This window comes from Cervus elaphus, chromosome 3, assembly GCF_910594005.1.
Source record: "Cervus elaphus chromosome 3, mCerEla1.1, whole genome shotgun sequence".
In the NCBI taxonomy this organism is placed as follows: domain Eukaryota; kingdom Metazoa; phylum Chordata; class Mammalia; order Artiodactyla; family Cervidae; genus Cervus; species Cervus elaphus.
The window spans coordinates 7,779,975-7,806,052 of NC_057817.1; the positions used below are offsets into that span (position 1 = coordinate 7,779,975).

The 26,078-nt window shown below is 43.5% G+C and overlaps 1 protein-coding gene across 1 annotated transcript in view; it reads right to left on the reverse strand.

The window, feature by feature from the left end:
- Window positions 1–26,078, reverse strand: part of E2F7 (E2F transcription factor 7) — a 37,423-nt gene that overhangs the window by 10,929 nt on the left and 416 nt on the right. Inside the window, exons 2-9 of the mRNA XM_043880055.1 lie at window positions 25,466–25,555; window positions 17,579–17,854; window positions 16,108–16,276; window positions 11,570–11,860; window positions 10,234–10,392; window positions 8,645–8,779; window positions 1,010–1,195; window positions 490–562 (exon numbers count right to left, since the gene is read on the reverse strand). Coding sequence (XP_043735990.1) covers window positions 490–562; window positions 1,010–1,195; window positions 8,645–8,779; window positions 10,234–10,392; window positions 11,570–11,860; window positions 16,108–16,276; window positions 17,579–17,854; window positions 25,466–25,555 — 1,379 coding nt within the window. The remainder of the gene's footprint in view (window positions 1–489; window positions 563–1,009; window positions 1,196–8,644; window positions 8,780–10,233; window positions 10,393–11,569; window positions 11,861–16,107; window positions 16,277–17,578; window positions 17,855–25,465; window positions 25,556–26,078) is intronic.

Genomic DNA, 26,078 nt, shown 5'->3' on the forward strand with positions numbered 1-26,078 from the left:
ACTTAATGACTTTGTGACTTTGGGCGAGTTACCTAACCTCTCAGAATTTCAGCTGCCTCCCTGTAAAATTAGGATAATAGCACCAACCTCAAAAGGTTGTATAATTGGATGAGATAATACACACAAACCTTTTAAGAATAGTACCCGGTAGTTCATAAATGACGTTAGTTAGGATAATGACAAAGTGATTCATGGGACTATGAGACATCATTTCTCTGTCACATTAGTAGTGACTTGTCTTTTCTCAGTGTATTTGTATTTTTATTTTTCCTGGTAAGTTTTCATAGCCTAGGGGATAAATTTTTCACAAAAATTTTCAATTTTTGGGTCCCAGATGCCAAATCCTGCACAGTGTTGGGCACAAGGGGGTAAACTTACGAAGTTCTTAATAAACAAATGGCTGATTTTTGAGCAGGACTGCTAAACTTTACCCTTGATGGGTGGCATTTCAATTGAGTCACAGTTAAAACCAGGATGAAGACTACTTACTTTGAGTTGTCTTCTATTTTCTGTCTGTAGACAGCTGCCAGACTTCCAATTTCCAAGGAGTAGCCTCCTGATCCTAAAAAGGAAAACGAAGTTCTAACAAATAGAGCAAGGGACTTATACACAGCAGTTATGTACAGCAGGATTCACTATTCACAGCTCAAGGATTATAAGACTACCTCAAATCCATCCTGATTTTGATTCAGAGACAGACATGTCCAGAAGCTAGCTCTAAGCAGTGAATGTAGGTCTCATTAAAAATTAGTAAGAAAACAAAACAAAGCAAGTATTGCTTTATAAATCTGATGAATTGCTGAGATGCATCAAAGAGGTTAACCATGGCAAACCAAGTAATCTTCAATCTTCAAGGCCAACGAGAATCAATTTCAGGCCGAGGGCCACCCTGTGAAGTCACCATCTCACGCAGAGCCTACAGTCAGCTCACTTTAAAACGTCAGTGCACAGGTCGGGCTACCATTACATGGTGACTGATACAGTCCGTGGGTTAAATAAAGGCAGATACCTTGTTTTTGTCTGTAAGGGCTGCTGGGTTCTGAGTTCACTTTCCTCTGTATCCTCTCAGAAGCCTGCTCTGAGTTAAAGGAGCCATGTCGAGCAAGTTTCTGTTTTGCATAGAACTGAATGTGGCCGTATATTTCTTTTTTCAATTCTGGTAGGACAGGTGTAGAAACATCCACAAGATCGTCATCTAAATAAAAAAGAGATGTTGTTATAGTGTTAGTGTTGTTATATAGATGTTATAGTGTTGTTATATAGCTATAATTCAGGATAATTTTAACCTTTTTAAGATACGGCTTTGAGAACCTCTCATTGTAATGGAGCTACCTATAAATTAAAAACGAAGACAAAGGAATTTCATGAGCCTTATCTCAAACCCCAATTTCTTTCAGTGTACTAATCTTTTCAAAAAGTTAGTCAGTGACTTTAAAGACTGAATCCATATATGTTCTAAAATTATCTAAACTGCAACAAAAGTAGAGCAGGATGTTCTATAACCCAAATTAGAATGGACCTGACATTTCAGATGCTTTCTTTGGGCAGAGATATCAAAGGAAAACCCAATCATACTCAGCCCAACATGAATATTTGGAGATTTTAACATTAATTGCAATCAGCCTCTTATGCCACAGTCCCAGGGCAATGAGTATAAGAATCTCTGTTTCCTATTATTATGCTTTATTATTTCTTTCTTATGCAGCAGGAAGCTCGGTTACTAAGTGACCAAAGACATAAGGTCAGCAGATACCTCATGGTTGAAATGCTGCGGAACAGTGAGGGTAATAGAAGACTGGGCCTGAGGCCAATTTTATGCTGAAATAAGCCTGTGTGAAATCAGGACAGAAATCTCTATATAGAACCAGGTCTATGTTCTATTAAGAAACACTTACATTGTTCAGATAGTCATTCCTACCCTGCTCATCTGTGCTATTTTTTTTAAGTTCAAGGGATGCACATTTTAATTATAAGACTGATTTAGTAAACTGAAAGGCCCAGCTAGACTTACATTTTCTAAAATACAGAAATACTGAAAAAGAAAACCACCTACGGTTTTCTTTTTCTTATAATAAAAACCCCAAAAATTCTCTCTTTAGAAAATCAGAAGTTATAGAATCAACTAGAAGAAAGAAGAAAGTGGGTCAAGAGTATTATTTACTCTCCTTCCTGAAAGAAACAAAATACTGAACTAAGTATATAAAACAATGGTTCTCAAGATACTGAACACTAGGACATGAAGGACAGTGAAACACTGGAGACAGGAACTGAAAAGAGGGAAGCTCTGATTAGCCAGCTTACTGCCTGGATAACACTTCCAGGTTAGGGGCAGAGAAGGAGCTCTAGGCAGAGCCTGGAAGTCTCCTTCAATCGGGAATGGAGCTGGGAGACCTGGAAAGTCAGGGCAGCTAGCGTCTGTGGGGCAGGGTCCTGAGGGGCACAGTCATGCAGAAGGAATGCTGGGGGTCTGCAGAGGGGCCCCCCTTGAGCAGAGCTGCCCTTCAGCAGTCACAGGAGACCCGTTTCAAGTCCCCACATCTCACCTGAGATGCTCAAGACTCCTATACGAAATGGCATAGATTTAATCCTGTGTAGACAGTGGAGTAAATTTTGTAGGCACTGTACACCAGATCATCTCTAGAGTACTGTAGTTACCTGCTGCTGCTGCCAAGTCGCTTCAGTAGTGTCCGAGTCTGTGCGACCCCAGAGACGGCAGCCCGCCAGGCTCACCCATCCCTGGGACTCTCCGGGCAAGAACACTGGGGTGGGTTGCTGTTGCCTTCTCCTACTATAGTACCTAACACAATGTAAATGCTATCTCAATAGCTGCCAGCGTGCAGCAAATTTTGAGTTTTGATTTCTGGAACTTTCTGTATTTAAAAAAAAAAATACTTTCGATCCATCGTTGGTTGACTCTACAGATGAGGAACCTGCAGACTCAAAGGGCTGACTGTATTCAGTGGAGTACTCAACCATGAGCTGAAACTACCCAAGGCCAAGGAAAGAGCCCTCAAAAGGAGTAGACAGGACAGTGTCTGCACTCAGACAGGGCTGAGAATAGTGCCGACTGCCAACAGTCACAGTGGGAAAAGAAATCTCATGCGTCGTGGTCTTTGGTTAGAATGCTAAAGAGGGTGTTGCCTCAGTAGAGGGGACGGTGTACTCAAGACTAATTGCTGATGGGGTGGGTTCCGCCTATCAAAGCTTAAAAGCAAGAGCTGAAAGGATAACTGTTTCCAAGTAACTCTGCTGTATCAGAGAACAAAGCTCAAGAACATTTTTAGGAAGAGAGAATTATTTAGCACATAACAATTTATAATTCTCAGTGTACATATAATGGCACACAATCGGGCTTCCCAGGTGGCTCTAGGGTAACCTGCCAATGCAGGAGACATAAAAGATGCGTGTTCCATCCTGGGCTTGGGAAGATCCCCCGGAGGAGGGCATGTCTTCTTGCCTAGAGAATCCCATGGACAGAGGAGCCTAGCGGGTGCAGTCCATAGGGATGCAAAGAGTTGGACATGACTGAAACAACTTAGCACACATGCATGGCATACAGTTAAAAATTACGTCATACACAAAGAAGCAGGGAAATATAACCCACAATGAGCAGAAAAAATTAGTTGAAATGTACCTCAAAGTGACACAGATGATAGAGTTAGTGGACAAGCACATTAAAATAGATATTATAATTGTATTCCATAAGTTCAAGAAATTGAACATGTTAAGTGGAAACATCAAAGCTATAAAGGCCCAGGGTCCCCTGGTGGTCCAGAGGTTAAAATCCCACCTTGCAATGCAAGGGACACTGGTGACAGCCCTGGTCTGGGAAGCTCCCACAGGCCACAGAGCAACTAAGCCTGTGTGCCATAGCTACTGAGCCCACGTACCCTAGAGCCCATGTTCTGCAACAAGAGGCCATCGCAATGAGAAGCCTGTGCACTGCAATGAAGACCCAGCACAGCCAAGAAGTAAAATACCTTAAAAAATTTATAAAGGCCCGAGTCAAACTTCTAGCAATTAAAACTACAATGTTGAAGATGGAAAAATACCATGGGTGAAATGCATGGCAGCTTAGAAAAAAATTCATGCCTGCAGAAAAAAAATTGTGAACTTAAAGAAAGAGCAATAAACACTATCCAAGGTGACAGAAAAGAGAAAAAGAAATGAACAAAACATCAGTGAACTGTAGGACCACTTCAAACAGCCAAAAATGAGTATAACTAGAGCTGTCAAAGGACAGAGGGGAAAGAAGAAATGATGACAAGAAATTTACCAAACTTGATGAAAAGTTTAAACCCATAGATCCAAGAAGCTCAACAAATCAAAGTAAGAGATACTGAGAAAACTGTAACAATGCACACATAATCAAATTGTTTAAAACCAGTCATAAAGAAAATATTAAAAGTAACGAAGAGAGAGAGGTGGGAGGGGGGGATTGGGATGGGGAATACATATAAATCCATGGCTGATTCATGTCAATGTATGACAAAAACCACTACAATACTGTAAAGTAATTAGCCTCCAACTAATAAAAATAAATGAAAAAAAAAAAGTAACGAAGAAAAAAGAAGACACATTATGTGTGGAAGAACAGGATGACGGTAGATTTCTTGTCAGAAACAATGCAAGCTTGAAGACAGTGGAATCAGTTCTTTAAAGGACCAAAAGGAAAAAAACCCTCCAACCTAGAATCCTTACCCAAGGAAAATATTTTTCAAAAATATAGGTGAAATAAAGATGTTCTCAGACATACAACAACTGGAAGATTTCACCATTGGCTAACCTTCACTCTAAGAAATGTTAAAGAAAGCCCATCAAACAGAAGACAAATGATACCAGATGGTTGGACTGAACACCATGGGGGAAACACGAAGTAAAACAACAGTGACGCCTCTACACCCCTATTGGAACAGCTACAACTAAGGCCGACCCAGAACTCCCATATACCACTGGTGGGAATGTAAAATGTCACAGCTACTTTGGAAAACAGCTTGGAAGTTTCTCAAAAACATAAACATCCACCTATCGTGTGATGCACCTATTCCACTCCTAGGTGTTAATCAGGAGGAATGAAAGCATGTTTCCATATAAGACATGTACGTGAATATCCACTGCAGCTTTGTTTGTTGTTCAGTCAGTCATGTCTGACTCTTTGCCGCCCACAAACTGCAGCACACCAGGCTTCCCTGTCCTTGACTATCTCCTGGAGTTTGCTCAAATTCATGTCCACTGAGTCACTGATGCCACCCAGCCATCTCATCCTCTGTCATCACCTTCTCCTCCCACCCTCCATCTTTCCCAGCATCAGGGTCTTTTCCAATGAGTCAGCTCTGTTTGTAATAGCACTAAATTGAAAATAATTCAAAAGTCCGCTATTAGGTGCATGAATAAAGAACAGTATATCCATACAATGAATACTCCTCAGCAATAAAAAGGCATACACCATCGATACATACTACCACACAATTAATCTCAAAATAATTATGCTGAATGAAAGAAGTCGGATAAAAAGAGTATTCACACTACAGCTGATTGTCATTATTTGTAGTAAAGTTCTATAAAGTTACTGTGAACACTAAATTAGTTAATACTGAACCATCACTCCCAAAGGAAATACAGGGTTAGTTTTCTGCAAGTCTCTGGTCAAAACATGTTTATAAACTGATCAGTACATAACCCTGTTTCATGAGCCTGTTTAAGACACATTTAGAACATCTTGTTGATCCATTAACACTGCACTCAGTCAAAATCACTGGAACTCAGGCCGGAACTAAGTTCCTCCAACGCGTGTATTTTCTCCGTAAGATATAGCACAGCCTTCGTGCACTTAGAAACACTAGACAGTGTTTCAGTATGACCCTTGGGAACCATTTTAAACAGCAAGATCACCAACACAAACCACAGAAACGTGAAAATGTGGCACTGAAAAGACCACGAAAAGGATGCTTGTTTACAGTATGAGTCAAAAGAAGCAAGTGTGGGAAACAAGAAGGCAGAGGGCTGCTTTGTTCTGACCTCAGCTGGGAGCACACGCAATGGCAAATAAAACCCTGTGCTACTCTGCAATCTGTGAACGACTCAGAAAATGCTGTGTGTGTTGATTCTGGAGTTTCAAATAAATTTTAGGGAGTTGGTAAATTCGCAAATACGGAATCTGCCAGTAATAAGCACTGACTGTGTGTGATTCACTTATTAAACATTTTAGAAGATATAAACACGTCTCGAGTGAAGGAAAGCAGATCATTGGTTGCTGGGAGTGGGGAAAGGGAGGGAGGTATTCCAAGGAACAGAAGGAGGCTTTGGAGGGTGATGGGTTAACTGCTTTGGTTGCAGTGATTATTTCACTGAGGCATACAATGCAGAACTTACCAAACTATAACTTTAACCACGGTGCTGTTTACTGAATGTCATGATACCTCAATAAAGCTGTTAAGAGGAAGGAAAGGTCCTGATGGTGGGGGAGGAAAAGAGTAAAGAGGTGAATTGCTAATTGAGGAGTGAAGGGGAGTGAATTACGAAATCAAAGGTAACTTGATGTTCCAAATTTAATTGTTGGGCTCATGACAAAGGTGCTGTCAGTAATGGAAATAGGGCATATGAAAGGAGGCCCAGGTTTCTGAAGGATAGAGGAAGAAAGTTCAATTTGAGGTTCCTGACCTAGGGCCAAGTCCTCTCTACCATGACAGATCAGAGCGCTCCCAGGGGCTGACCCACTGGTTATATAAATCCACAAACTCCTCGACTTCTCAACACCAGCTCATTTCTCTGGCTATCTTATTTTCCTCAGTGACACCACCAACTTTGAATCCCTCCTCTCTTTTAATCTCTTTATCTAAAGACCCCTGTCACTTCTACCCACTAGTACAGATTTCTTGGCCTAACTTTTGAGGCTTTCCAAAGTGTGGTCCCAAATGATCACGTCTTACTTCTCATTATTCCTATCCTAGGTCCTCCACTTAAGTCAGGATGCCTGAGTTCTCTGACACAAGCCAGAGATGTTCTTAGGTATCTGTTCCTTCAACTGAAAAAAAAAAAAGCTCTCCATCCCTCCAAAACCTAACAGTCCATCAGAACTTAACCCATATCATCTCTGAATTCCTACAGAGCCAGTACTATCATATGCAGTGCTTAAGAATTCTCTGATTTTCAAAGGTATGTTAATTATACACCCTCAGTAAAGCTCATTAACCAACTGAAGTACATAAGGCACTGGTCTGGACACTAGGGTTTAATCAAAGGTGAATAAAAACTGTGTCTGCCTCAAATGTGTACAGCAGGGACAATATCATGAAGCAAGAAGTAATTGGGGAAAACTTCATGAAAGAGGTGACATTTGAGCCAGATTGAAGGCTGAGTAGAATATTTTATGTTGAAACAGGGAAGAGAGCTTCACTGGTGAAAACCCAAGGATAAGCCAAAAACAGGAATAGAAAGTGGCAAAGTTGTACATTTCATACTGGCAGGGACTGTATCATAAAGTCTTTGAGTTTTCCTTGGCATTACTAAAGGCAATGCTCAGATATTGTGGGTTTGGTTCTAGGCCACTGCAATAAGACGAGTCACATGAATTTGTTTTCCAGTGCATATTAAAGCTAGGTTTATGCTATATTGTATCGTGCCATAGCATCATATCTAAATACTGTACATACCTAAGTTAAAAAATACATCATTGCTAAAAAATACTAAGCATCATCTAATAACACACAGTTGCCACAAATGTTCAATTTGTGAAAAATGCATTACCTGCTCAGTGCAATAAAATGAACTTTGCCTGAATAGTTCACATGCAGTAAGTATTTGCTGAATTAATTATACTTGGTTATAAGTGGCTTCATCTAGTTTCTAAGTGAATAATGTGTTACAAAGTGAGGTAGAGAGCTGTATCTTTTATAAGCCTGGGTTAAGTGCAGGAATTTATACTAATAAGACTAACATTGGAAGGGCAATTTAAAAATAACTTTAATGGCTTTTTTCCAGGCAGTATAGCTATACATAAGTAGCTGGTGCAGAAAGATCCAGTCCCCAGTTGCACAAATACTACCTGTAAAGTAAGTAGAAGATAATACCCTCTTTTGCTCTAATTGAGTAAAATTATGACACTTGCGACGTTTTAAATAAATTACAGAAAAGGTGTTCATTACATCCACACTATGTTTAGGTGTCATCTTACCAACTATGAGTTTTGTGACAGTAACTGATATAATTTTTACATTATCTGGAATTTCAAAGAAAAACAATGTTTTATTCTGCTAATGCAGAAACAACCAGAGTTCATAAGAAGCATCATTTTTAAAATTAAAAAAAAAAAAACCAAAAACCTGTTAAAATGAAACATTATTTTTAATCCTCAGGCCCAAACTTCCAGGAATTTTGAAATGAAATTAAAAAAAAGCCAATGAGCTGTAATTTAATAGTTTCAGAAACTGCCAGGTTCTAAGCTCTCTGTGTGTGAGCTGCCAGCATAATCACTTGTAGACTAAGGCTCACTGTTCCCAGGCTGGCGGCATGAGTCTAATTTTGAATGTGACGTGGGTGATGGGAGATGAAGGTGAAGATCAATCTCACCATGTGGTAGGTGTACGCTTCGAAACAGCAACTGGGGATTATGCATGAGATGGTCTCGAGCAACACCATGCCTTACCTGTGGAACTGAAATCCACAGGGCCGATCCACTTGAAGGCAGGTTTCCGGCCTCGATCTTCCGTGACATGCACTTTCTTTATCAGCGCCAAGCTGGTCAGCACATTGGCTATGTCATAGAGGCGTCGTACCTTTGCTTGAAGACATAAAAAACAGTTGCGGTCACACCATACCTCGGTCCGGGACATCACTCCCTTAGTTTGTGGGACGGGTCACTTTCTCAGCCACCAAAGCAGCCTCCAGCAGAGAGCAGTGGGGTAGCATGAGAGGCCAGTGGCTCCCGCGTGAAATCACTCAGGATTTCAGTGTCTGATCACCCCACTCAGCGAAGGTCAGGGCGTCCTTATGCTTTCACAGCTTCACGCTTCCTACCAGAGGCACCTGGTGACAAGCTGGGATCACTGTGATTGCAAAAACACCGAGGGAGGCGAACAGGCTGTAATTAAAGGCTTTAGGAAGCATCATTCTGATCCTTGGCTTGTCAGAAGCCTGCCTGGAGTCTCTCCCCGCAGGAGACCGGGGCACCCGCTCTCCCAGGCAGCTGGGCTGTGACAGTGACAGGGCTCCCTGGAGCTCCCGGCGAGGCTGCAGGGCCGGCACGCAGGCTGTCCGGGGCTTGAGGTCACGCGGTATGACTGTGCTGAAGACAGTCAGCGCCTCTCCTCTCGCCCTGGCGGACACCCAGTGGGGCAGGGCTGGGTGGGCACGCCCTGAGTCCGAGAGGTTCAGGGAGAGACATTTGAAAATGCATGCACTGGAGGAGGAATCCAGAGGGGCGGGCGGTAACACATTAGACGGGCAGGACGATGCCCACAAAGTACGCTCTACCCAAGAAGTCAACTTGCAGGGAGGAGAGCCACTTGAACTCAGGGCTAGGATAAGCAGAGGGCTCTGGTTATCGGCCTGAAACCTCAAGTTCACCCCTGATGCAGTATTCTTCCCAATCCTGATAGAATTGGATTTTATTTAGTCCTTTCTCCCACAGGGTGGCTATACTTCCAGCTGGAAACAAACAAAAGCTAGAGAATGTTGAATTCACGGTTTCTAGGACTTGAATGAGCTACCAGCAGCCAGGGTCTCTGGCTCAGGACCCAGGCCTGGCGGAAAAGGAAGATGTTCTGGGTGTGAAACTCGAACACTCTCCTGTCCAGCATCCATGTCCCACCGCTCCCCCCACCCCCTCCCCTGCTGTTCTTCTGGTTCTTACCTGTAGACAACTTTCATGTCCACCCATCAGAAGAGTATGCGGGGGGTGAGGAGAAAAGGGAAAGAAAACTCAGACATTCCATCTTGGATGCAGCGATGCTAAAGAGAAACTCAAAGCCTCTGACACCCTCCCTGACATGCATCTGTGGGATGCCATTCTGCCTCCAGCATCCACTCTGCCGAGGAAAAGGCATCAGGCAGAACTTTCACAGGAATTCTAGGATGTGATCAACTTACCTCTCACAGCACCAAGAAGCTTAAAGAAGGCAAGAAGGAGCGCACATCTCAACAAAATAATTTGCTAAAAAATCTCCAAAGCTGCAAACATCAACTGATGAAACCCCACCCTTTCTGTGCTAAGTGGATTTGAGTGAAGATGCTTACTTTTAAATTTACTATGGTCTGGCGTATCTTGGCTTTCTTCTATCAGTATTTTGGCGGCCACATCAAGAGTAACTATCTTGGTTTTGGAGACCAGGAACAGCGTGACAAACTTCTGGCTCATAATTCTCAGAGACTTGTCCTTCCGACTGTTTGCAGATGCTACAAAGGGAATGAAACAAAAGCATCAGAACACATAATCTACCACAAGAAAGACTGTACTTGTAGTTTGCCAGACCTCTCTAACTCTGTCAGCAGATGGAGAGATCACTTTTGATCACCACTTGGCCACACATCACAAAAAGATGGTTCATAAAGAAATAAGGTAGATTTTTTTTCGGGTCCTAAAATTATTCTATAGTTGGTATAAATTCTGAAATGCTTTATACTCATACTCCACTGAATAGAATCTATGAAGCAATTTTGGAAAAGATTAAAGTAGAAGGGTGAAAGGATAGAGTGGGGATCAGGAACTGTTTTCAGCACATCAACTCTTCCCTCAAAGGCAAGGACTCCACTTGTATTTCTCTGAGCCCACAAGAGCTAGAATACACCATCCACATAGGAGGTGCCCACCTCTTCCATTGTGTTTTGGAAATAAGTTAAAGAAATAAAGAATAAGTAAGCAAGAGACATTGCTTAGACGTGTGTTGCCACAGATGACAGGCAAATCATCCCCGACAGATGGCTGTCTCCTCTGGTTATTTGGATAAAGACTGGTTCATAGGGTGAAATTAAAGGCATGAGGTAGTGAATGGAATGACAGCCAGGCCCACCCTTCCATATCTATTTCTTATATTTGCAAGTGAAACATAAGGAACATTTGCACTTTATCAGCTTAGCAAGGAGGATTAGGGTGAGAATAAAGATCAAAGAAGGACAGCATACACAGCAGCTAGGAGCGGGGAGAACAATGTAATACAATATAAGTAAGAAAAATTCAGCATCAAATGAAAGGTTGTCTGTCTTCCTCATTAGCATTTCCTGCAAATTGGGTTCTTTTCTAAGTCGTCCACTCCAACATATAATGAAACAAATAGACTCTTGAAGAGAGAAATTCTTTCCAAGTAAATTTTCCTTAAGGGCTCACAAATAGGCAGCAGTGTGGGACTGTCAATCTGAAACTGGAACGCTACTCGCCACCTATGATCCAAACACACCAGACACCAATGAAACTGCCGCTAGACAGGTTTCCCGTGAGGTGGAGTGGGCAGCCCAGGTGGGAAGCCATCTGTCTGCCCGTCTCCATGAGAGATACCGAGAGGCCACATGCCTCCAGGGTGGCCCATCTGGCCCTCTCCATCTTCAGAAGAGACCTGTGTGGGCCCAGGGGACTCACAGGAGGGGTAGTCTGCTTCGGAGAAATCCAGTAACTGTGGATCTTGGGAATCGGGACAGCCATCTCTTCTGCGTTCTCCGAATTTGTAATCGATCAGGTCGAGCTCTTTCTGCTGGAGGTGTGCCATCTGCTCCTCATATTTCTGCTCTTCTCCTAATCTCTGGAGGTTCCTCAGGGTTTTGGGCAGGCTGTGCCTACCATGCCAGTCGTACTGATTCTTGGCCACCCGGCTGACCAGATGCAGCGACTCCAGCACGTTTACAATGTCATAGATGCGTCTCCTTTCAACGCCTGTTTGAAAAATAGAAGCCAACCATTGTCATGCTGAACTTCCCTGATCTGGGATCAAATCTGGGTCCCCTGCAGTGGAAGTGCAGAATTTTAACCACTGGACCACCAGGGAAGCCCAAAAGAACATTTATGAGTATAAATTCCTTGAAGGCTTGGGCCTTGTCTGTGAACTATTTTGTGTGATGCTTTGCCCAGCAAATATAATTGCTCAACAAATTCATCCTATGAGAATGCAAGCAACAGAAATTATTTTTCTTTTTTCTTCTTGGGATCCAACTCTTGATAAGATCTAGGGTAAACATCCACCTTGAGATGGATGATAGTTTCATCTGTATTACATAAATAGGAGAGCAACTTTTCTTTGAACCTGTTAGGCAAACCACATGAACATTTCAACATGTTAAAACTGGTGGGATTGAGCAATATGCATCATAGTAATAAATGCTTGATGAAGGTTGGACAGTTGATTTTGACTTGTAGTTAGTCCTAATTATACAGACTATAAAACTGTGTCCAATAACTGTAACCTCATTATTGGACTATACTCTCCTTCCTGGAGTTTGAATGATGTGAAAAAATTACCCTGTTAATTCTTGTAATGGCCAGTAGGGAACACAGATGGTAAATATTCTGTTTCCTATTTTGTGCAGGAAACTTAGGAGTCAAGAGCTTGGGCACCCTCCTCAGGGTGCAGGCGGAAGCCAGGGCCGGGGCTGGCACGTACAGGTCTCCGCGTGCCCGTCACAGCCACGGACAATCCCCCATGCTCTCACACCCCGTGTCCTGCCTCACAGCCCAACAGAGGAGCACAGAAACTCCTGCACAGGCTGACCAGCCAGCTCACGGATTCCCTACCCACTCACGCAGCACTCCCTAAATATCCAGGATTACGAGCAGTCTATTGAATTTACTAAAAATATTTCCATGGGTTAAGTGTGGGGTCTTCAGGGTCAGACTGCCTGGACTGGATTCCCTGTGTTATCCCTTACTAGTTGGGTGAGCCTGGAAGTTACATACTCCTTCTGTGCCTGGGTATTTATCTCACAAAATGAGGAGGATTCAGTGTGACAATAAACTTAAAGGGATTCTGACAGGTGTTAATTTATCTGCTCTTTGTATATTATTTTGTAAGTACGCCCTGTGTGGTGCTGGAGGTATCTAAAATTCCTGCTGGCATTCAAGGTGACAGTAGAAACAGATTTTTTAAACCTCCCATCTGTGTCTCATCCTGTTATGCAATAGACACTTAGGCTTTTGGGACTCACTGGCCCTTCTTGCTCTTGCCTAAGTATCTGTAACAAATGCTGCCAGGCATCTCCAAGCAAAAGGGCCCAGCAACAAAAATGCCTTCTTCCCCTTCGCTTGCCAACAGCTGTTGTATAATCAGAGCAGACTCAGGGTATGCAGCTCTTGGCTTTACAAAGACTTAACACAAGAAGTAGACCAGATTACAAGAAAACTGTGGAGCTGAGAGGAAGTGCTATCCCCGCTTGAAGAGGCATTTCACAGTCAATCAGAACATTTCAGCTCATGACCCTGAAAGGCTCTTCACCCTCCAAAAGCTCTGGCTCTGCTGCCAGATGCCTGCTGGACGGTGCTGGCAAGACAGTCAGCAGCCCCTTGTCCAGATCTGCCTGGGCCCTGGGTCCAGTCTGTTTCCATATATTAACACATCTCGTTTAGAGCGTAACTCGCCATAAACCTTCCCATTAGAAATGTCATGTGAATGCAACTGAGACACCCCAGGGCCAGCCATATGCCCGCCTGTTTTGTTTTTTTGTATTAGACAGGAGCTGTTAAGTCTCCATCTAGCGGCTAGACATCCCAAGAAATAAAGGAAGAAATAAGAAATAAAAGGACGATTCGGACCACTTAGACAGTAAGATACCGCTTGACATGCACAATAGGTGTGCTGCCTGACTGATCACTCGCTTTTGCAACCTGGATTGAGTTTAGCTGTCCACTGTCTGGGTGCATCTAAGAGTTGCATTTCACAGACCTCAGGTCCTGCAGGTTGCTCTGTCAGAAAGACTGTCCCTGGCGCTGAAACTTCTTTTCCTTTTGTCTTCAAGGCAATCCTATTCATCCTAGTCATGGCATTGGTTATGCCCGCAAGCCTTTCCTCATTGTTACCATGCTTCCCTATGCCCCACAGAGCTTATCAAGAGCATCTCAGCCCAGTAAATTTTCCTAGGCTGTGTAATTTTCCATTTACTAAAGTCATTCCCTTTAACGTCTTACCTGTAATATCAGTTATCAAATCTACATGAGAGCAGAAACTGGGAAACAGTGCAATTTGAATGCTCTGCAGGTCCTTGGTTAAAATCTGGTCTTACAGCTTGTGACCTGGGATAGAGCCAGGAATTTAGACTCAATCAAGGAGATGGTTACCCTGGAAATAGCTTCTAGGAAGGGACCCCGTCTTATCTCACATGAAGAGAGACAGAAAGTTCATTTGGCAGGCCTGGAAAATCATGACACAGTAGGAAGTTGTTGCAAAAGCCTTGGACTTCTGCTGCAGACGGTTATAACAGGAGACCCACAGCCCTATGAGAGCAGGAGTCTACTCTCCTGTCCTCCCTGGGACCTGTAAGGCAGCCTTCCAACATCTAATCTGTTTTCTTCTGCTTTGATATCAGCAAGATCTCTTGATAAGGGGTGGGTGTATAGAGGAGCCCAATGAGAAAGGCATTGTGTGATCTGTTCTTTTACCCTCAACCTCTTCAGACTAGTTTCTAGGACCCAGTGCCTCAGCTATGTCTACACCAAGCTTCTGTCCAGCTGGCTCACATCTCGTTTCATTGCTACCAGAGCCAGAATACTGTATCCTATTCCTGGGTTCTGAAACAGCTCCCCTTCAAAGCCCTCTGCTTCCTCTTCCTGGCTGTACAGGTTGACAGGACAGCTTGAGGGTTGTGGAAGTAGGCAGGGGGAACCTCTCATAACAGCTGAGTAGAAATAGTTCCATGGAGCAATAAGTTACTAAGCCAGGCCCTGAGCTGGGCATGTTACTGACATGACTCCTAACTTTTCTAAGTTTCTGCAAGGTAGGTGCTCTGGTTTTTACGCTATGACTGAGAAAAGATTAATTAACTTTTTAAATCTCTCTCAGTCTATACATTAGAAAGCTGGGCTTCAAATCCAGTTCTGTCTTACCCAAAGTCCAGCCCACGGTATTCCCATCGCAACCACTGGCTCCTCATTACTTCAATTTCCAGCAAATCTCTTTAACCATCCGTTTGAATAATTCAGATTGACAAGGATCAACTGAGCCACATTCTTAGGGCTATGGGAAGATACAGAACTAACAAACCAACTAAAAGTATAAGCTGTCATAAAGCCTTGCATGCGTGCATGTCAGGTCACTTCCGTCGTGTCTGACTCTTTGCAACCCGAAGGACCTCCCAGGCTCCTCTGTCCATGGGATTCTCCAGGCAAGAATCCTGAAGTGGGTTGCCATGCCCTCCTCCAGGCTCATAAAGACTACTGGGCTGACTTCTTTCAGACTTTTTTTTCCCTATATGTAAATTGTCCTAATTTGTTAAGGCGACACTCTGACATCTTCAAATCATTGTGATTTCTACTTATTCATCGTCAACAGTACGTTCCTTGTGAAACTAACTGCAATCCATGTCCACTAGGAGTCTCTACTTGGATCAGCTGCCTGCATATTTATAGCCCAGACACCACTGTACATGACACCCAGTCACACCATGTGGATGGATGTATTCCTCTTTGTTATAAGGCTTAGCTGTTTGAATTATATCCAGATGTACTTTTTCTAGTTGGGCAGACTTGCTGTGAAGGTCACAGTACAGGGCTTCAAACATAACTCTCTTGCTTTCAAATTTGGCTTTGTAACAGAAATAATAGCAGTTCTGAACTCTTAGAAGCATTAAAGAAAAAATAAACAGCAGGATATTTCTAAAAATCTTTTGAGTCTGGCTGAAATAAGATAGAATTAAGGTGTTAGCTATTAATTTGTAACGTGAGTCTTTTGCAAACACATTTTTTGAGGTTAAAGAAACCAAATATTTGTTTGACCCTCAGGCCTAGAAGGCTCCCTGGGATTCTATGCATGACGGTAATGACAGAAGAAAAACTCTACCTGCTCCTCTGTCCTCACTCTTTTGGAGGGCCTGCTCTTTACGTAGTAGAGGAGGTGATCTGGAGCCTTGGGCTTGCCCGAGGACTCAATTTCCCACCATAACTGGAGACAGGCCTCCAGGTGATCCCATGATACATACCGAGACTGACAGCAACTTCATCCAGGGAGATGGTAGTTTTTTCAGTTGACAGAGGGTAACTTGGATAGCGAGCTAGAAACTTCTGGCACAGGAGTCCTAAACTTTTCTGTTTTCTGCTTGGCCTTTGCTTTTCAAACTCATCCACAGCACTGTCATCTACAACATCAAGCTACAGAGGGCAGAGAGAGGGGAGGGGGGAGATGTCGCGGTTAGCATCCTGAAGGAGAGATTGCAGTGGGAGGGACCGCATCCCCATCCTCATCCTTACCATCCCAGATTCTCGTTAAAATACTCTTCCTGACCCAATTTTCTTAACCTTTTACCTACTGCTTTCTCTGAACGGAACTCCTCCTCCTTTGTGATTTGAGGCTGAGTCTCTGCGTGTGTGTTAGTCGCTGTCGTGTCTGACTCTGCAACCCCAGGGACTGCAGCCCCCCAGCCTCCTCTGTCCATGGGATTCTCCAGGCAAGAATACTGGAGTGGGTTGCCATTCCCGTCTTCAGAGGATCTTCCCGACCCAGGGATCAAACCCAGGTCTCCTGTATTGCAGGTAGATTCTTTGCCATCTGAGCCACCATGGAAGCCCTGAGGCTGAGTCTACTGGTTAAATTAAAAAGTGAACAACGCAATAATTTACAGGTTGCTACACCCTTGAGACTAGTGTGCTCATCAGGCTGCAGATCACAGCAGCAGCTGTAAAAACCTCTGGCCTTCCCTCAGACCTGATGTATTAGAAGCTATTTTTCCCTAAGATCCTGTGTAATTCCTGTTAACATGAAAATCTGAGATGGACTTGCCTGCACTGTGTCACCAAGCTTATTTTTCACAATTTACCAAGAGTTGATAGACCTGAACAAGGACAGCTGAATCTTCCTCTTCCTTCCTCTTTCTTATTGTAAGCACATTAAACGAGTTCCCTTGTCTTATCAACCCACATTTGAAAAAGGCTCAGTTTAAGTCCCAAGAAAGACTTTTTAAAAAATGTATATATACGCTGCTTGTTCAAGAGCCCTGGTTCCTACAGGACAGGTAATTTAAAGACAACTTAATGTTAAAGCACTAAACCAGTGAACTAAACAAATATTTAGATTACTACTAAATCAGACTGAAAACTATAATTCATGGCAGCATTAAAAAATCCAAATTTCTTCATTAAATCAAAATTATTAAATACCTTTTTTAAGCAATAATTTAAGCAATGTTAAATTGCTTAAAAAAAATTATCATTAAAAAAAACTCGTACTGGTAAAGAGAGGAAAAAAAAAAACCTGAAGAAAAGAATACAAAACACTCATTATGAAAAATGAGACAGACTGAGAGTCCCACTTCAGCTGTAAATAAATAAAAGGATTAAGTAGAAGAGTGCTTTCAACTCAATAGCAACCAAAAAGTTAAGAATTCTGTGACTTTTTAATAATTAGGTTAAAAATTTTCAATTCTATGAAAGCCCTTAGGGGCACAGCCTATATACCTGCAGGGAGTCTGGAAACGCATCATCCTTGTTCTCAATGGGCCTGAACAGTCCTTTTTTCTTCTCTCGGTCTCTTATGTCCGGGCTGGCGGCGCTAATGAGCATCTTCAGGTTAGCAGTGGGTGTCCATGGTTCTGCTTGCTGTCTGTCAGCAAGCTTAACCGGAGTGATGGGATTTCTTTCTGGAGTGAAGATTTTTTGCTTTGACAAGTCAATTGGCTCATTTTTTATTGGCGTCTTTGGGGCCATCCTTGAGAGATCAACAAATATATTTTCCTATTAAAAAAAAAAAAAAGACCTGTTAGCAAAAATGAGAAAGGGCAGGTGTCAGCTAAGAGTGCACCTTGATCCCATCATTCACTAAGACAAGAAACTGCAAACAGACCACACGTCCAGGGCTGAAAAATATCAGGACGAAAGAAGACAAACAGAAGGATCCATGGGAATCAAAAGGTGGTTCCAATGAGAAACTGATTATAATTGGCTACTCCTTTTAAACATTTTTCACGGCATCTGTGTGAAAGAAGGCATGAGAGTATCTGTCACTGGTGAATGTTTATAAGAGTCGGGGATGACAATAAGGGCCAATGTGGGTTGCGTCCATATTGCTTCTCAGTGACGTATTTTTAAAACACTATTCACAAGTTTGCACTAACTAGTGAAGAGTGATTATGTTTCTGTTGAGTGTTCACCAGTGCTAACACAGCAGTTAATGGAAGGGCATCCACAGAAGGCCACATTTCAAACCATCCGGCAATGTATGGTCCCTCCCCTAGAGTGCTGCTTCTCAAACTACCCTTGCTGAAGGCACTTCCAAACTCCCACAGGCTGATACAAGGTCTTCCTTCATAGGACCCACACGCAACTCCCATCACATGTGACTCTCCCCTTGAGTTTGCCACTCAACCCAACCTATAGCTTGTCTAACAAGAGACCACTGATCACAGGCTTAGATGTTATAGGGGCAAGATCCAATTACTACACAGAGGTCTCTGAATGCTAAACTCTCAAGTTCTGCTATTGATTTTTTGCAGCTTGATAGAAGTTTGTGGACTAGCACCTTTCCCTAGACCATAACTTTAAGTAAAATGTCTTAGCTAATTATAAGAAAAGATTAATGATGGGCCCGCTAATCCATTAAGAAAAAGGACTGAGTACTCAGAACTCACATTTGAAACTATGAAGTTAGTTTCTGAAATGAATATCTTTCCTGCAGAATAAGATTTGCCATTCAAAACCAGAAAAGATTCTGCCCTTCCCGTAGCTGAATTCACCTCCAGGCAATTGTGCCTGACATAATTAGCAAGGTGGATGAGTTGCATATTTGATATTCCTGTACACAATATCACTCTATGGCTTACTGCATGCTTAGATTTTGGCTGAGAAGCGGTTTTAAAAAAGTGTTTTCCTATAAATGAGCAACAAGTGGAAAGGGAAAAAGAATTGTTTGGGAGAAACTGGAATTCAGGGTAGCAGGCCATCTCTTGTTCCTTGGATCAGTGGAAGCTGCCAGCTAGCCATGGTGAGTGAGTTCTGTCCTAGGGTAACGGGAAGGGAGCAGAGATGGGGGTGACAATTTCTCATAACACTGCAGCAGTCAGCATGCAGCCTCTATCTCCTCAGATCTCTTAACAAGTCCCTGCCAGGGTGCAATTCTGATGAGTCTTCTACAGGAGAACTCTCAAGGGAAAGTACTGAGTGCATATTATGTGCTACAGACAATATCTGTTTCATGCACTTTTTTTTTTTTTTTGGCTGCACGGTATCTTTGTTCCTACGCCTGGGCTTTCTCGAGTTGCAGCGAGCGGGCTTCTCAGTGCAGTGGCCTGTCTGGTTGTAGCACACAGGCTCTAGAGCAGGTGGCCTTGGCAGTGGTGGGGCACAGGTTCAGCTGCCCCGTGGCGTGTGGAATCTTCCCGGATCAGGGATCGAACCCACGTCCCCGGCACTGGCAGGTGGATTCTTAACCACTGGACCACCAGGGACGTCCTGTTCCGTGCACTTCACGCCACTAACTCCTCATCCAGTCCTCTAACCTAGGTACTATTATTTTTCAAGCCGACAGATGAGGAAACTGAGGCACACAGAGGGTACCCTGCCTGAGGTCACATACAAACTCATTCAGTATAAAAGTCATGGGTAGGGCAAGAAATAGCTGATAACATTTTCTGAATTCCTGCGTCCAAGTTTCCGAAATTCTGCATCTAGAAATAAGCTGGTCTGGAGTATGAATTGGGATGGAGTTATCTTTTTCGCAGCTCCAGGGTACCCAGCAGGCCACTGATCCCCACAAACATCTATGGCGAGGCGGCATGGGTAGCAGTTCTGCATGCAGGCTGGTAGGGCCAGCTCATCAGCAGGGTGAGTGCAGGCAATTTCCTTCTCCTCACTATATTTTAATTCTCTCAACTGAAAATGAGTTCATAAAAATACTGATCTCCGGAGTTATGAGAATAGTTCCTGGCATATAGTGAGCACTCAATAAAACTTAGCTATTCTCTTCCCCAACTTTCTCGTTCTTTATTACCATCCATCCTTGAGCTCAGAGCTAAGAGAACAGAGCACATCGTATTGCTATTTAACTTCCTGGGCATGTGTCTTGTCTCATTAAGGAGACTGTGCACCTCTGGAGGTCAGGGAGCTAGTTCCACATGTCTCATTCTTCACTATTTTTGGCACAATGCCTTGCCCCTCATAGGTGCAAAAGGAACAACGGGCTTTGATTATCGAGTTATTTTAAAAGGTCTCCCCATGGTGGAGGGCGTGGTCCAGGCTTGCGGAGGTGCAGAGAGTCTTCCTCCTTCTCCACTGCCTCCGTGGTAGCTGTCTTCCGAGGAACATTGAGCTCCTCCTACTTTTCCCTACTGAGGAGCAATTCAGATCAATTATTTCCTCTAGCACTTTGATATATTTTCACTACAGTTTAAGTAATACTTGGGGCTTCCCTGATGGCTCAGATGGTAAAGAATCTGCCTGCAATGCTGGAGACCCAAGTTCAATCCCTGGGTAAGTAGGAGGGGAGTCAGGTCACGTGGGAGGTTACGATCGTTACCACACCTCTACATCAATAGAAAATAAGACAGAAAATTGTTTTGAGGTCTCAGGTGGGCAGAAAGTCAGTTGCAACCTAATCACACTGTGCTCCATCCGTCTGTCCATCCCCAAATCCTGACGCTGTGGAAGGTGGAGGAAGCGACTGGATTGAGAAACCTGGTTTTGGGCTCCACTCTGTATTTTGTTGATACTGGACAAAGTGTTGGTTTTGTCTGGACTCAAGTTTCCGGATCTATAAAATAAGGGGTTCAGACCAAAGTACCTATCTCCAAGGCTTTCCAGCAAGGCTGCCCAGCCATGCAGTGGACACTGGGGTGTACCCAGCTCTCTTGAGGAATGAATGCCTCATTTCCCCAGCTGCTGGACTAATGCCAACAATAAGCATCTTCATGCTTTGACTGAAGAGGACCGACTCGCCCAGGACACACCCCTTCCCGAGAGACCAGGACCATCCTCAGGGGCTGGGAGAGGCCACACCGACATGGAGAAGCCTGGTCCTCTTGCCCAGACTCAGAACCACTCCAGGGGGGTCATCCCAGAGCTTCCCTCAGGGTGAACCCGACTTCCACGGAGACTGATCAATTACTGCTCCACTCCACCCGCTGTCTCATTCTGCTGCCTTCTTGTTCCTTAAATGGGCACCGTCCCCAGGGCACTCCCTACACCACCTGTCCGCTAATCTCCACGTCAGATCTGCTTGCCAGGAAAAAGCTGCCACACCCTGGAAATGACCTTGCTTCTCTCTCAGATGCAGCCTTGATCACGTTAGCAGCAGCCCGTTCAAGGCCCCTGGTGATACTGTGCCAACCTCTTTTCCAGTCCCACTTCATGCATGTCCTACATTTTGCATGAACAGTCCACTCGTGTTTCTTCAAGCCTGTCCCGCCTCTTATCACACCTGAACTGCTGCTCACACCATCACGTTGCTTCCACAGGCTAAGCTCTGCCCGCTGAAACCCAACTACTCTTTAAGACTCATTGCAAATATGACAGGCACTTCTGGAGATGTCTCCTAGTCATTGACACATGCTCCTCTCCTTCAGAGCACATGTTCCAGAATGAGTAATCTGCACCCAGGACTTTCCCCTGCCCATCTCTCGGGGTTCCTCAAACCACCAGTCTGCTCTTATTCACTGCTCTCGTTTAGATCACATCTTAGGTGACAAGTCAACCGCATTTGACCTCACTGCTACAGTTAAGACTATTTGCTTTATAAAATTCTCAGTCCTTCTGAGCTAGCACATTTTCTCTCTTGGTTCTCTTTCTATTTGTGACTGTTCCTTCTCAGGCTCCTTCATAAGCTCCTCGTTTTGTGCTCTTAGAAACCTCAGCCCTCCACACTTCCCTATTTGCTCTCCAGGGCAGCTCACCCACTCATGGCTTTAAAACCAACATGTATTTGATAATTCCCAAGTTTGTATCTGGCTAGAACCTTCCATGAATTCCCAAATCAGGCAACCAACTGCCTCTTGCATATATTTATTTATTTACCTGTAAGCACACGGGTATAAATAAATGCTTCGAGTTGAACTCACTTTCTTTTGAGCTTGATCCCTGGGTTGGGAAGATCCCCTAGAGGAGGGCATGGTAGCCCACTGCAGTATTCATGCCTGGAAAATCCCATGGCAAGAGAAGCCCGATGGGCTATAGTTCATAGGGTTGCAAAGAGTTGGACACAGCTGAAGCAACTTAGCATGCAAAAGATGAATGACCTTCAAAGAAAAGCCATGCCCACTAAGTCTAGGTGAGGTCCCCAAATTTACTATGTTAGCTTCCACTTCTTTACTAGTGTCCTTCCTTTCCACTTGCCTAAGTCTTAGCATTCATTCCTTCAAGACCTAGCTCAAGTGTCACCCCCTTCACACAGGCCTCCCAAAGCTCAATCTTTCCTGTCCACTCCTTCATCCCAAACCATCCTTTTTCTTCTTTTGTCATTCCTAAATGCAGTACAGACAACCGAAAAGGAGAGTCTTGTTTATAATCTCACAACTTGGGCACAGTAAACTTTATGTTTTAAAGAAAAGTTTCTCCGTGAGTGGTAAGAAGCATGCAGTACCATAGCCTGTGACCAATGAAGATCAGACCGTCAAGAAAGATAAGTCCTCACATGCTGACTGACCCATAGGACACTGTTCCAGGTACCCACCAGGGGGTTTCAGGCAGTACCACTGGCTTCTGGCCACTCTGGAAATTTTGAACATTTCTTGAATGTCCACACCACACAGACTCATATGATTCTTCTGCCTACAAAGGCCATCTTATTCCTCTTGTTCCCGGACAGGCTGAAGTCCTCAGCCCAAGTATTATCTCCCCAGTGAAGCTTTCCAACTTCCTCTGGACTCCCCGTGAATTTCTTTCTTACTCTTCTGTTCTGCTGGGGCAACTGGTTCCCATTCCTAGAGCACTTAACAAATCACAGGCTAGTTGGTGAGTTTACATCTGAGCCCCTGAAACATCTCTGAGGTAATTGAGGGCCAGGCCTGCATCATATTTATCTTTGAGCTGTCAGTTCAATTGAGTAAGGGTGAACAATATGGGTTGTTGGGTGCTTTATAGACACCCAGAGAAGAGCGTCTACTTACTAATTCCAATTCATAAAATAAAAAATAGGCTTAGGGAAGCTAGGAGATTTATTAAAACACGGTACCCCCAGCAACTGGAACATAAATATTTGTTGAAAAACTGAATAATAAATTTATTCAAGCTTATGGAGCTAACAAATGGTAGAACAGGAACTCAAAGCCAGATCTGACTCCAAATCCCACATTCTCAGCATCCCTAGAATTCCTCTTTCCTTTCCTTTCCAGCAATGTGAAAAGAGAGATGAAAGCCCCGTCGAGCATCTCCTGGAGCACTGATCTTTTCCTCTGCCATCTCTTTGACAGGTGAAATAAGCCCTGCATTCTATCTCAAACATTTTAGTCACTTTCCTAAATCTCTATGGAGTCATCTGGAGTTTTCTCTAAACCCACTAACATATGAAAGCTCAGCCAGGCACAGTACTTACTGGGCTAGAGTAGGAGAAGCACCCTTGTTGAAAGCACTTGATAAAAAAATCACCCACTTGGAAGGAAAGAAGCGGATACCAACTTTGCCTTTTCTCCCCCCTTGACTTTGTCTCTGTGCAAAGGTATACACGTGGCTTCCCTGTGGCTCAGACGGTAAAGAATCCGCCTACAATGCAGGTGACCCAGGTTTGATCCCTGGGTCAGGAAGAGCCCCCGGAGAAGGGAATGGCTACCCACTCCAGTATTCTTGCCTGGAGACTCCCACAGAGGAGCCAGACGGGCTACAGTCCATCGGGTCTCAAAGAGTCAGACATGACTGACTGACTAACACTTACTTCCTTAAAGGTATACACATTCTTTCTAGGCTGTCCCATCCAAATTATGAAGAGAAACAAAAAGTTTTGCTCTGAAACTTGCAAAACCAAAACTCTGAATATATAATCTAAAGTCTGGGCATTGCCAGTCTCATATGGCAAATGGAATTTTTTAAAAGTCCTCTTTAAAAACATTAATGTTTTGGTATACTTCTTTTTGCAACAAAAATAAATCAAATGCTGGGGTGGGGGGTGGAAATCATACATGAAAAAGCATCTAATTTCACCTATCCAAAATTAATGGTTGTCAAGTATTCTTCAAAGGCCCATATAACAGGTGCTTTGCAGTCAGGCAGTTTCATGATGGACACTAAGCCTAAAATTAAGCTCAGGGACCGAGACAAGTTCAATGCCTAAGGAAGTGGCTGTGCTCAGTTTGATATTTAAAGTTTCTAAACCTGGCTATGTCATATCTACTTGCCTCTGCCTCAAAATGCTTAGATGTTCATTACTAACAAGCTTTCCCACCTACTCAGTAGGGCACTGGCTGGCAAGGGCATTGTGATGACATGAGTCCTGTTTAGACACTGCTATGGTTGGTTACTTCGTAATGTTTCTTGAACACAGCCCCACTGTCTTACAAATTACAAGGCATGCAAAACCACAAGGGATGGCTCAGTGCATAACCAGCAGGAGTGCTGAAACTATTCAGTCTTGGTGAATATTCACTTTATCGGGAGGCCCTGCTCATGCTCTTGGGAAGATGGGACAGCCTCTAGGAGCTGGTTCATCAGTATGAAGAACATCTCTCTATACTTTAATAATCTAGCACATAGAGTTTTCCTGGGAACTGAGACTTAACATTTCTGACCAGCATTAGCTAATTCTACTTTTTAAAAAAATTTTGTATTGGGTATAACTGATTAACAAAAAATGCTGTGAGAGTTTCAGGTGAATAGCAAAGGGACTCAGCCATACATACACATGTATCCCTTCTCCCCCAAACTCCCCTCCCAGCCAGGCTGCCACATAACATTGAGCAGAGTTCCCTGTGCTATACAGTAGGTCCTTGTTGGTTATCTATTTTAAATATAGCACTGTGTTCCTGTCCATCCCAAACTCCCTAAACACTTCCTTCTCCCTACACCCCCAACCAGAAGCTCCTACTGGAAGTCTGTGAGCCTGTTTTGTAAGTTCATTTGCACTAATGCATTAATTCTACTCTTGATAACTATAAGTACTACAGTCTTTTGACTGTAGTGTCTAGCATATCTTTGATTCATATAAATTTGCTTCAGCATTACACGTAACCTAGCCTCTTTCCACTACATAGTGACTGAGAAACTGAAGGATATGGCTGGATGTCTCCTCCCTTAAAAAAAAGGCATAGTTCTAAAATGTTCACCAATTATGTTTATAAGACAAATACAAGTGGGATGCTGGAATCCTTAACTGAATTAGACATTACCATCCTAAATATGATAGAGCTTAAGGTATTTAAGTTCACTTACCTTTTGTGAATTTTCCCCATCTTCAATTGCAAAATCTAGTCTGGGCGGCCTGCTGATCAGGTCTTTTAGTGTTAGACAGTTTACCTCCATCTGTAATGTACATTAGAAAACGACTTTACAGTTGGATATTCTTTCCGTCAACAGAAATATCTATTACTCGCTCATGAACATGAACTTCCCCTCCCTAAGCTCATCCTGGGAATTTCCAGGGTCGTGGCTACCCCAAGTCTGTAAAACGCACACGAACGAACACAAACACTTAAAGCTGTGCTTAGCAATGACTGAAATTGGGAGGGAAAAAAAACCCGATAAAAATAGTAATTTTTAATGAAAAGTAACAGGACAAAATTAAGTTTCAAGTCAAGAGGGTGTAGGGCAAATCTGTCAGAAAGTACAGGGTCTCCTGGGTCAGTTAATTTTGGCGCAAAGAACTGGGAGGAATTCGGCTTTGACGGGGGTTTGAATGGGGGGAAGGAAACCTGATCGCTAGACCTAACCCACTCAGTGCCTAGCGCAGTCCCTTCCCAGGCCTCCGAGCAGACCCCAAAGATAAACTCTTGCAATGAAACCCCTAGCTCCTGAGGTTGGGCAGGTCCTCTCTCTACCGCCCGGC